The sequence below is a fragment of the Lagopus muta genome, chromosome 24, assembly GCF_023343835.1.
Source record: "Lagopus muta isolate bLagMut1 chromosome 24, bLagMut1 primary, whole genome shotgun sequence".
In the NCBI taxonomy this organism is placed as follows: Eukaryota; Metazoa; Chordata; class Aves; order Galliformes; family Phasianidae; genus Lagopus; species Lagopus muta.
The window spans coordinates 3,554,197-3,565,579 of NC_064456.1; the positions used below are offsets into that span (position 1 = coordinate 3,554,197).

Consider the following 11,383-nt stretch of genomic DNA (forward strand, 5'->3'; position numbering starts at 1 on the left):
CGGAACCCAGGCCGTGCCCTATGAGTCGTTTCTATTTTCAGATTTCGGAGACAATTTCTCCTTAATTTATCCCTCCCCGGGCCAGCAGCCGGCTCCAAAGGAAACGTTTCTTTAGTGAAGAAGGGAAGCGCAGAGGAAGCTCTAAATGCAGCCTCTGCCCGCGCTGCCCCTCCTCGGCCGGCAGCAGCGGAGGCATCGGGCGGCTCAGGGAGCAACGCAAGGGCGGAAGGACAGCGGCTCACATGGCACCCAACCTGCCTGCACGAATTAATCAGCGCTAATTAGCTTTTAAGTTAGTCGTCTTTGCAGGAGCTCCGCAAGAAAGGCGCCGAGGTGGGACTGCGGGTGGCACGACCTTTATTTAACCACGCAATGGCAGCTCCTCCAAGCCCAGCATCATCATCCCCTGCTCCCTGCGGCACAGAGATGCACGCAGGTGCAAATCTCACTGGGTAACTTTCACTCCCCACTAAGTGCACCCAGTTTATTTACATCTCGCTGATTACAGAGAGGAACACGCCCCGAAGGTGACACCCAGTGACGAGGGGCAGACGCTACCGTGCATCACCAAAGCACAGCACAGGGCTCAGCTGTCCCCACGGCCACCCTGCCTCTGTGCTTTGGCAGGGTGCAACGCTGCCGTTGTGCAGGAAACTCATCATCCCCCAGGTCAGAGGTATGCCAGATACAGAATGCAATACTGCAGAGAAAACAACTGCAGCTACAGAGCTGCTCAGGACCAGCTCCGAGTCTGGAGAAAAGCCAGCCCACTCCATTTCCCAGCCACGACCAAGCTGCTTCTATTGTGGGCTTTTAGCCCCCAGCTAAGCAGATCCATGCAGCACTTTAAGCTGTTAAGCTTGGCTGAACGGGGCTGCTCTGTAACTGCTGCTCAGCAGTTGCCAAATTAGAACGGCTCAGAAATAACAGACCTATATTCATACTGACTGCCACCTCACACCAAGAAGGAATTTAGACACTTTCCAGCTCAGCTCTCCAGTTAATAATAAATAATTGGCTCTAGAAACACAGCGGTGATCCAAGGCATGAAGAGAGGTGGTGGGCAGAGCCCATGGCACAGCCTGGGGCTGGCGAACACCATGAGAGTGCAGCAGCTCATTTCCTCCCAGGTGCTCTGTGACTGAGCCCTGTCACGTCCACCGAAACCTGAGACCAAGGCAGTGTGCCCAGCTGGGGATGGGGCCCAGGAGCCTAAGAAGGCGAGCACAAGGCTGGGACATCCTTAGGGCTCACAGCACGTGCAGCTGGGATGGGCGCTGCCCTGCTGCCAGCAGGACCCCACTCCACACCCATCCCAGTGCAGAAGCTTCAGCATCTGTGGTGCAAATGTCACAGGGCAGGAAAAGGAGGTGATTGCAGCAGCAAGCACAGGCTTCACCGGGTACAGGCACTCAGAGCCCAGTCACAGGGCTGTAGGCAGCACACCTGGGCCAGGGCAAGGTGCTGAGTGTGCACCGAGAAGCCAGAGAGCACTGAGGCTTTTCACAGCAACCAAGAAAACCAGCCCTTGAGCCCAGTCTCTGCTCTGTCCTTCCATCTCTCCAGAGGGCAGGGATGCAGTAGGTGAGGGGGTGCTTCGGGCAGGAGGCTCCGAGATCCTCATTCTTCTTGTGGTCAGCTCAGGAAATGAGTGCTGGAGTGAGCGGTGCCCTGGGCAGTGCCAGCATCCTGCTCGTGGCCATCCAGGCAGCGTGACTCCACTGCCCAGTGCTCTCAGATTATCACATATAGTTGCCAGGGCCACCCAAGGGGATCACAAACACGGAGATGTCATCACCAGAGCCCAGCTTGTCGTTGGGCAGCCGCCAGCCTCGTTCCTTCAGGACACCCCTGGAGCGCACCACCAGCTCCTGGGCCACCATGGTGTACCTGGGCAGAGCACAGCGGTCAGCCCAAGCCCAGCAGGAATCGTGCTACACCACAATGCTGTCCCCAGGAGGAGGGGGAAGCTGATGCAGCCAAAGGGGCAGGGAAGGGGCTCTAGGAAAGCTCAGATACATGCATACAGAGGGGCACTGTGCACAGAGGGATACGTGGCCACAACGCTGCTCCAAGCAAGATGTTATGGTGCAGGAGACACCTGTCTGTGTCTCCCCCTCACCTGCAAGGGTCATTGGGCTCATAGCTTGTCAGCACCTCCATCACCACGCTGGCCACCTCCTTGTCATTGGTGACATCCCAGAGCCCATCGGTGCCCAGGACCAGGACGTCATCAGGGCAGTGCTCATACTGTGTGAGGTCATACACCCTGACCTGGGAAACAGTGGGGCAGGATGCAAGGGTGATAGAGGGCTCATGGACACCCCAACACCACCAGGTGCTCTGAGCACTCTTTGAGATCAACCCAGTCAGCTCCACCTAGTGAAAGAGCCCTCGGGCTCACCTCTGGGAAGCAGGACAAGAAAGGTTTAATGTGGATGTTGGAGCTGAACACCTTGAGGTCGTGGTCTCCCAGGCCCCGTGTCACCCCAATAGTGGCCATCACCCGAGCCTGGAGAAAGGCAAAAACAAAAGCAAGCTTTAAGCTACCTCATCTTCACCTCTTCTCCTAGGAGAAATGATACACGTGGCATTGGCACTGTGACAGCATTGGAAAAAATGGGCTGGGACCCCCAGTTCAGCAAGGGCAGATAGGGAACAACCCCTGCATGGTGCCAGAGCCCTAGCTGTGATGCCACCAGACCCCCACCTCCCAGGGCAGCAGGGACCCCTCCCCTCACATCCCAGCATATTACCTTTTTGCCTTCCCCATAGATTAGTGGAAACTTCAGGTCATCCTCTTCAATCTTTTTGTAAGCCCTGATTGAAACAAGGCAACCTGTTGGCCAGTGCCCTGGGATGAGGCCCCTTTGGTACATGGGGATGGGGCTGGAGCTGTGGCCACATGCAGCAGCAGCCCCAGACAGCGCAGTACCAGCCATTCATGCTCTGGTCTCTGTACAGCATCTTCTTCCCCAGCTCCTTGGGCTGGATCCTGCGGGGGAACTCGAGGTGTGTGAACTCCTTTCCCAGCAGCTCAGGTCTCAAGAAGGCCTGCAGGAAGGGGCAGAGGGTTCAGCTGCAGTGCCATGAGAGCAGGGTCCTGCCCAGCATCACCCATAGAGCACCCCAGCACGGCACAGGACAGCCAGGTGCACCCGTGGGACATCGGTTGTGGGGCCTCAGGGTGAGGACAGCATCAGCTGAAGCTCAGGTGGTAGTGATAACAATGCAGCTTCAAAGCTGCCCTCCAGCACAGTGCTCAGAGGGAGGAGCAGTTCAGGACACAGAGCCAGAAGGAGTTTGGGCACATAAGAAGCCCAAAAGGGATCACAAAAAAGGCAAATTGCAGAAGAACTGGCCCAGGAGGAGTCAGAGCCACAGAGCTCCAGGGCTGCAGCTCAGCACAGAGCACGGTGCTCACACAGGGACACCAGTTGCTGTCTCCTTCCTGTCTGTGACCAGGGGCAAGCAGCAGCACAAAGCACAGGGCTCCAGGACATTGCTGGGTGGTCGCCAGCATCCCCACAGGCATCACCACCTCATGCAGAGCTGCCAGCACGCTGCTGGAGCCTGGCCTGGAGCTGGAACCCCAGGGACCTCACCCACACCCGATGCCCCACATCCCCCCCAGCAGCCCCAGTGCTTCCCCAAGCGCAGCCGAGATTGAGACAGTGCTTCAAAGTGCAGGTGGAGAGGGAGAGCAGCTGAGAGGAAGGAGAGGGGCCTTTGAGTTATGGCAGAGCTGGTGCCGAGGCACGGAGAGCCCTGGCCACAGCCCAGCCGCTGCGCAGTGGAGCAAGCACACGCCTGGCCCTCTGCCCATACACGCATCACAGCTGGGGAGGATCTTACTTACACCAACTTCTTCCCCTCAGTCATTCAAACACAAACATGAGAAAAAGTACCACAGTGCTCTCTCAGATATTCTGCGAGGCAGAAAATCCCATCCAGCAAGACCTCCCTTAACACAAACACCTCCTCCTCTGTGCTGCCCTCAGAGAGGTCTTTATAACCTTAACAAGTTTCATTACACAGCACAGAAGGTCTGCCCAGGACAGGGAGCTCTCGGGAAGAAAGCCAGAAATCTGCCAGCACTCTGCAGCTCCCCCTGGGAGCACCAGGCAAGAAACCAGCACTGAGCACAGGGACCCCTGAATGCACGATGGGATGCTGAGGGTGAAGGCAGCAAGAGGGGCAGCCCCAGGCAGGGCTCAGGAGGTGGGTGAGCAGGGATGGGGTTAGAAGAAAGGTCTTCCTTACTAAGAATTGCAGCCTCTGCCTCTCTGTCTCTGGAGTAAACTCCCTGGACATTGGAATGATTTCCCCGTTACGGATGATAATGGCCCTGCAATGAAACATGGAAGGATGAGGTTAGAGGAGAGGTCCTCTCCCCGCTGCCCATCAGCTGCAGGGACATCAGCCAAGCCCTGCAGCCCAGCGCCCAGGGCAGGGGAGGGAGGACAGGGAAATGGAAGAGAAGCATGGGACAGATGGAGAGCAAACTACGATTAGAAGAGAAGCAGCACAAAGGTTATTAAGCCTCCATCTCACGCAGCGCAGGCAGAAGTCGCCAGCAGCAGGACAGAGGTGCAAGTGCCCAGCACTTGGGGTGAGCTCCCTGCAGGAGGGCTGAGTTTTTTGATGGGTTAAACAATGGCTGCTTATGAGATGTTCCTGGAAGTCCCAGGGGATCAGGGATCTCTGACACTTCTGACCCCCCTGTCCCACTTGCTGTCCTGCAGAAGGCTGCAAATCCCCTGCAGTGATGCAGGGCCCAGGTGTGCCCAGTTCTGGTGGGGACTGATGGCAGGGAGGGAGTGCAGAGTCTCACTTGGTTCCAGCCAGGAACTGCCTGGATGAGCAGCACCCTTTGCCCCAGTCTGTCCCTCTCACCCCAGGCCACCGCCTGCTGCTCTCACCGTGTCACAGCACTCAATTCCACAGCACCTGCAGCCCTGTGACACTCCAGCAGATCCGTAACACCCAGCAGTCCCTGCCCATCACCCCAACCTCTGTTCATGGTCCCTGCCATGCCACTCTGCAAATCCTCAGCAGAAAGGGGCCAGGACTTCTTCCACACCATGTATGGAAGCACATTCAGAGCACATTCACCCTCAGCGCCAAACACTGTGGGCTATGAGCACACCTATGCATAACTGCAGTAATACAACCAAGGAAATGCATGTCAGGCAAAGTCCTTGGATTCTGAGCTCCCTCAGGCCCTGTCTGCACAAAGATTTGCACATCCTTCTGCTGCAAATGTTTGCTGGTACAAAACGTGCCCCCACATTGATGCTTGCACATTTTCAGCAGCTTCGTTGAAGCCAATTTTCATTCCCCCAACATGTAGCCCAAGCCAGCACTAAGGTGCAGTTCAGGACCACCTGCAAAGCACAGACACAGCTGGGAAGGCAAGGATCACGTGCCAGAGGTGGGGAAGGAATTCTGCAGCTCCCTCAGTGCTGCAGGCACACACAGCACAGGGAGGAAATCGGGGTGCACCCCAGCCTGGCTGGGATCATACATACCTGCTGTCACCAGCGTTGGCTACATAGAACTTGCCCATGAGGTAGACAGCGGCCAGGGCACAGCAGCCCCCAGAGATGTGCTGGGACGCCCGCTCCTGCTCGATCTGCTCGTCCTGGAGAGATGGAGAGCTGTGGGCAGAGCGGGAAGCAGCCCTTGCCAGCAAGCAAAGCTCCAAGCAGTCCGAAATAGCTCTGAGCTGCCCCGTCAGCACCCTGTCTGCCAGCTGAGGCTGGGCACATCGCCCTGCTCACCCCAAGGTCCTGTGTGCAGCCCAGGACACAGCCTCCTCAGCGCTGCGGAGCAGGCAGCAGCTGGAACAACGCCCAATGAAACCCTCTTCACCCACAGAGCCCAAAGCCTGTGTGTTTGGTGCCCCCAAAATGAAGCAGAGCAATAGGGCAGGAGCTGCCCAGCAGCTGTCACTGCAGACCTCCGTGCTGCCAGAGGAGACAGGAGCAAAACAAACACTGCCAGTCAGCAGCTGCAGCTCACCATGTGTTTGAAGGCGTTCTCAATGGCGCCAATCACCAGGCTCTCGTGGGAAACTGCCTTCTCCAGGTGAAAGCGTGGCAGAGCATCACTGGGGACCTCCTGGCTGTCCTCTGCCTGGCTCAGCTCAGCATTGTGCTGCAGGCAGATGGGAGGTGGGGAGGGGTCCTGCAGGATGTCCACCAGGTCCCGCAGCTGCTCGCAGATGTGCAGGTGCAGCCTCTTGGATGCCATGACAGCAGCACCGCTGCCCGCGTGTCCATCAAACAGGGCCCAGTAGTGGAAATAAAACCCCCTCCTGCCCTGTGGGGAGAGATGGGAGACTCAGCAATGCCTGCAAGGGAGCAGGTGGGCTTAGAGCTGTTAAGGGAGCAGCCTCCCACCATGCCCTCACCCTGTCAGGCTCCCCGCTGCCATCCCTGCAGGGCTGGTGGCCCCTGGGGCTGGGCCTCCTCTCCACAAACACCACCTCACAGCACGCCTGGTCCTCGTTGTGCTGGCTCTTTCCTGCATTTATCACCCTGTTGGGAGGAAAATAACCATTAGGGTTCTCCATTTTGCACTCCAATATCTGGGTTTGCCCAGAGACACTGCAGAACACCAGCCTCAGCTCATAGGGATGGGTTGGAAGCAATGTGGCAGAGGTGACCCCAGCAGCACCAAATTCCTCCATCCCCACCGCTACCCCAAACCCACCCCAGCCTCAGGGCACCCAGCCTGGGCACATGGACACTGCACTGGATGCACAGCCTCCATCCCAATCCAGCACCTTGCAGAGGGAGCAGGCAGCTCACAGAAGGAGATGAAAAATGGAACCAACAGGACTTTTGCAAAAAGATTCACATGAACTTTTTGCAGCTTGTGCTGACAAAGCAGATGTCAGGTCTGGACTGCAAAACCTGCTCACGAGGGGAATCTGTAAATGTGCACAACTGAATGAGCTATTTGGGTAAGGACTTCCCAAGTGGTTTGCAGAAAGAAGTCCTGGGACAGAGAGGAGAAGTCCCACTGTTGAGCACAGGGTGGTTTTCCTTCCTTTCTCCACAGCATCTGCAGGGTTTCTGCTCCTGCAAGAACGAGTGCAGGCTGCCCCTACCCCAGCACTTCCCGAAGGAAACACAACTCAGGAGGTTCCAGGGAAGCTCAGCTCGTGCAAAGCTGCAGGAGCAGAGCACAGAGGTGGCCTTCAGCTCCTGACCTTCCCCACCTGCATTCAGCTACGGGTGGAATTCAAAACCAGCAAAAGAAGAAGAGAGTGAGCTCCCAAAGGGGAAATCAGGGTCAGGTCCTGTTCCCATCACAGCTTCAATTCCCTTCTCCCATGTCCTGCGAGAACCGGAGCGGTTCCTTCAGCCCTCAGTATCAGTTCCCTGCGTAGCACCGGGCATCGGGCAGATAAGCGCAGAAAATGGAAGAGCTTCGAGCTCTGAGGGGATGGGGAACAGCGTAAACAGCTGAGCCGCCGGCAGACGGGCAGAGAGCCGGCAGGCAATCCTCCCGTGTAGGAACGCACAGCTCAGCACCGCCTCGACCCACTTTCGTTTCTCGTGGCCCCGCTCCGCCCGCTTCTCCCGGCTCGGTGAGGCCGCAGTGCGTTCTCCGTGGCCGGGCAGCGCCGGGAGCCCCCGCAGCGCTCACCGCCCCGCACCGCAGCGCCGCGCCGATGCCGCCGAGCGGTGACAGCCGCGGAGCAGCGCGGAGGGACGCGGCCGCCTTCGGGAGCGGCAGAACGGAGCCGCGTGTCCCGAACGCCCTCCCCGCAGCCCCCAACGGGCACGGCGCTTCCCCCCGCCCGGCCCGGCCCCGCTCACTCAGCGTAGCCCGTGCTCCAGGGCAGGCGGCGGCGGCCGTCGCGGGGGCTTTGCACCGCCCGCCCCGTGTGGTCGTCGGCACGGCGCAGTTCCTCGGACGTCAGCTGCAGGAAGGCCGGCCGGCAGAACGCCGTCACCCGCGACCCCTCCTCGCCCCCGGCCCCGCTACCGCCGCCACCGCCGTGCCGGGGCTCGGCCGGGGGTTGCGTGCCCGGCCCGGGGCCCAGCCCCGCCACCAGGTGCGAGACCGCCGAACGCACCCGCAGCAGCATGCCGGGCCGAGCCGGGCCGAGCCGCGCCGAGCCCCGCCTCCGGCCCCGCCCCAGGGCCGCCCCCCCGGGTGAGACGCGCACCGGGACGGAAAGCGGCGGCGGTCCCCGGGTACGAGATGGGACCGCTCCGGTGATGGAACTCTGAGCCTCTGGGCTGTGAGGGATGGCAGCCGTGGTCCTGGCAGCGGTCACCTGAAGCTCAGCCGGCCCTGATCCCCCCCGGCTGCTGGATGCTCCCCAGCTCCCGCACAGCTTCCTGCTCCGACCCGGCATCTGCCGCTCTTGGCAGTGCTTCGTCACGCTCAGCGGTGAGACCCAGCCCCCCGCGGTCAAGCCGAGCTATTAATAAGCAGCCGTGCTGCAGAGGAACGGGGAGCTGACGGGACTGAGAGCAGAACCTCCTTCTTCCTCCGGAGCTGCGGCAGCGCTGCTCGGGATGCAGACTCAGCCGCCCCAGGGCGATGCGCCTCTGCCGGCTGGGAGAACTGACAGTTCGGAGAGCACAGCTCACAGGGCCTGACCTCAGCACCTCCTGCCTCGGGATTCCTATGGCAACAAGCATTCTGCTGAAAAAAATACAATATTTGTCTGTGTAAAGTAGAACTGAGTCCATCTGCTGGGCTCTCCGTGTCCCGGTGCACTGCGCTCCCCAGGGAGCTGCTTTCATCCTTCCCGCACAGATCTGTACTTTCAGGTCTGTGCAGAAACACAACCCTCACTGCTCGCCCTGCACAGCTCCGAGTACATTCATCACGTCCTTGGCTAAACCTTGTCCCCTAAGCAAACTATTGAGGACATCCTATGGGTATTGTATTACTCTCTTTTACTCCCGAGCTGCAAGCCGCTCAGCAGCGCGTCTCGGTGAGGTCAGACCGCACGCACCCTTTCCAGGCTGCTTTTTGGAGCTGCCTTCACGTCCCTGCCGGCCGCTGCTGCCTCCTCCTGCCCTCTGCCTGCCGCTGCTCGGCTCCCACTCCTTCGTTCCCTGCTCAGAGCTCACCTCTATCTTCTCAGCGAGGCGGAGCGGGCACCAGGGGGCGGCACAGACTGCGCGCAGCGCTGGAGAACGCGGCCCCTTCCCTCCGCTCGACCCCGTCCCCGACCCCTCCACACCAGCGCAGTTTCCTCGGGGGGTCCTTAGCGGCATCCCCCACTGCCCAGCACGGCTGAGTCACCTTGGAAAGAGAGAAACTGCAGCGTCCGGATTGACTGCTGTGCAAACCCGACCTCGTTTCGTGCTCTTTGTGTTTCCGTTCTGCTATGCGCCGCGCAGAAACAAAACATAAAAACACACAGAAAACGTTCCCTGAAACAATGCAATGCTAATAGCTGTTTTCCAAGAAAGAGAGCGACATTTCCTCCCATTCATCCTCCCTGCAAGCTCAATGCAAGCTTCCTCCCTGCGTGCTGTCCCTGCACTCCTTTCCGGGCACTGCTGGTGCCAGGCACACGGCTGAGTGACGCAGGGAGGCCCAGCTGTGTCCCCTGAGTCCACTCTGGACGTCACCTACTCCATCCTCATGTTTCCTTCCCACCCTTCATGTTCCCGCCGGGGCTGCCCTGCCTGGGTGCTGCACTGGGTGCTCACCCTGCATGGAACCAGTTTGGGTGTCCCTTTGGTAGCGCTGTCTGTGTGATCCCTGCTGTGACCTCAGCTCCCTTCTCCCTGTTCTTGGAGGCCTCTCCAACCCCCAGCTGTAACGAGCTCCTTTCAGCACAACAAAATTGCTGCTGCTCCCCCTAAGAGGGTGATTGCTTAGGGCACAGCAGGGAAATTGCCATGAACTGTAATGCACTTTCTGGTGAGAAAATGTGAAAGAAAATGTTGGTGGCATTTAAGGCAGTATGTAAGCAAATTAAACATCTAGATCATAAAAGTAGTGAAGGATGTTTTAAAATAAGCCCTTTGCAGCAGTGCATTAGTTGGCTGCACAGCTTTACCATGTAATGAGCAATATATTAATTTATAATTAGTGTAATACAGTGAAGCCCCGCAAATAGCTCTGCGCGCTCCGGATAATTCATCAACAGAAGAAGCAGCTCTTAATGGTTTCCAAGCTTTGCCTGTCCCCCATAATTGGGGAGCTCAGAATTTACTGTTATTTCTTTTAAGGGGTGATTTGATCTTCGCTGTGTGTCTGCTCTGCTCTTCTGCAGGGCGCTGCACCCGGAGCTCAGCTGTGACTCTGCGCACATCCTGACAGTGTGCGGTGCTGTGGGCTGCCCCCATCGCCTCTGCTGCGGGTGGATGGAGGTCTGCTGCTGGGCTCTGCTGCTACAAACCCACCTCCCCTCCTTGCACTGCCCTGGGGATCTTCCCCACATGAATGCAGCTGAAGGGGAAATGATTTTTTCCATGTAAAGTCTGCAAGGTTTTCTTGTGCAGTTCCTTTCCCTGCCAGCCTTGTTACGGGCACTCAGCTTTGTTCCTCCCCTTCTCTTCCTCTACAGCAATGCAAAGGACTCCTGGAAGAGTCAGAGCCAGGAATGAGGACAATGCAGGGAGTCTATGAGTACACCGAGGAGTGGAGAGAAGGGAAATTACTGCTCTCTTCACCGGAATTCCAATGAAATCAGTTCTGCTGAAATGTTAATTCTTCCCCTGTATTGAAATGCTGTGATCTGGAAAAGCAGTTTGTATTTCTATGCCATTGCATCAATAGAGAGCTTGATTTTGTAGGCTTCCTTATTGAATAATCTGGCCTAATTTAATTGGAGTTTGGCTGATGTGAAAGGTGGTTTTGTTTGCCTTTGTGCTTGATGATTTCCATTAAAACTTTGCGATCTGGAAAGTAATATGTTTCTATTTACTTATCACAGCAATTTGTGACTCTCTGACAAACTATCTAATGAATACAAAGAGCAGGCTTAATTTCATGTTGTATTAATTTTTTTCCCAGTAATTTCCCCATTACTCTCTGATCTGAAGAGCATGATGCTCATATTTCCTTAATATCTTATTACTGGCGTTTGAGTTAATCTTGTAGAGCTTTTTTTCCCCCTTTCTTTTGAGCAGCCACGTCTAACCAATTTAACGTGGTGATGTGATTTTTCCCTTTCAAAAAGGGGACAAGAAAGTTCAGCTTAGTGAAATAGCAGAGGGAATGTATTCTTATGAAGGGTTTAAGGCCAGGAGTCATCCCCTGGTTGCAGGTCTCCTCTCGGCTCAGGGAAGATGCCCGGATCCCCACTGCCCCTGGAGCTGATGGGACGCAGTGGGGCCGGGCAGCGCCTCTGTGCTGGGCTGTCACTGATCCGAACTGGAGATGCTATAAATCA

General features: G+C 57.3%; 1 protein-coding gene across 2 annotated transcripts; it reads right to left on the minus strand.

Moving 5' to 3' along the window:
* Positions 1–354: 354 nt before the first annotated feature.
* PPM1J (protein phosphatase, Mg2+/Mn2+ dependent 1J) lies at positions 355–8,129 on the minus strand. 2 transcript variants are annotated; one of them, XM_048925761.1, is made up of 10 exons: positions 7,833–8,129; positions 6,416–6,542; positions 6,025–6,324; positions 5,532–5,644; positions 4,264–4,348; positions 2,936–3,054; positions 2,757–2,820; positions 2,405–2,512; positions 2,123–2,274; positions 355–1,890 (listed from the first exon to the last, which is right to left on the minus strand). In XM_048925761.1, the coding sequence occupies exons 1-10, from the start codon at positions 8,102–8,104 to the stop codon at positions 1,743–1,745; spliced, it is 1,488 nt and encodes a 495-aa protein (XP_048781718.1). In that variant the 5' UTR covers positions 8,105–8,129; the 3' UTR covers positions 355–1,742. The 2 variants fall into 2 exon arrangements, with proteins under 2 accessions (XP_048781718.1, XP_048781719.1); XM_048925762.1 differs by lacking the exon at positions 2,123–2,274.
* Positions 8,130–11,383: the final 3,254 nt, after the last annotated feature.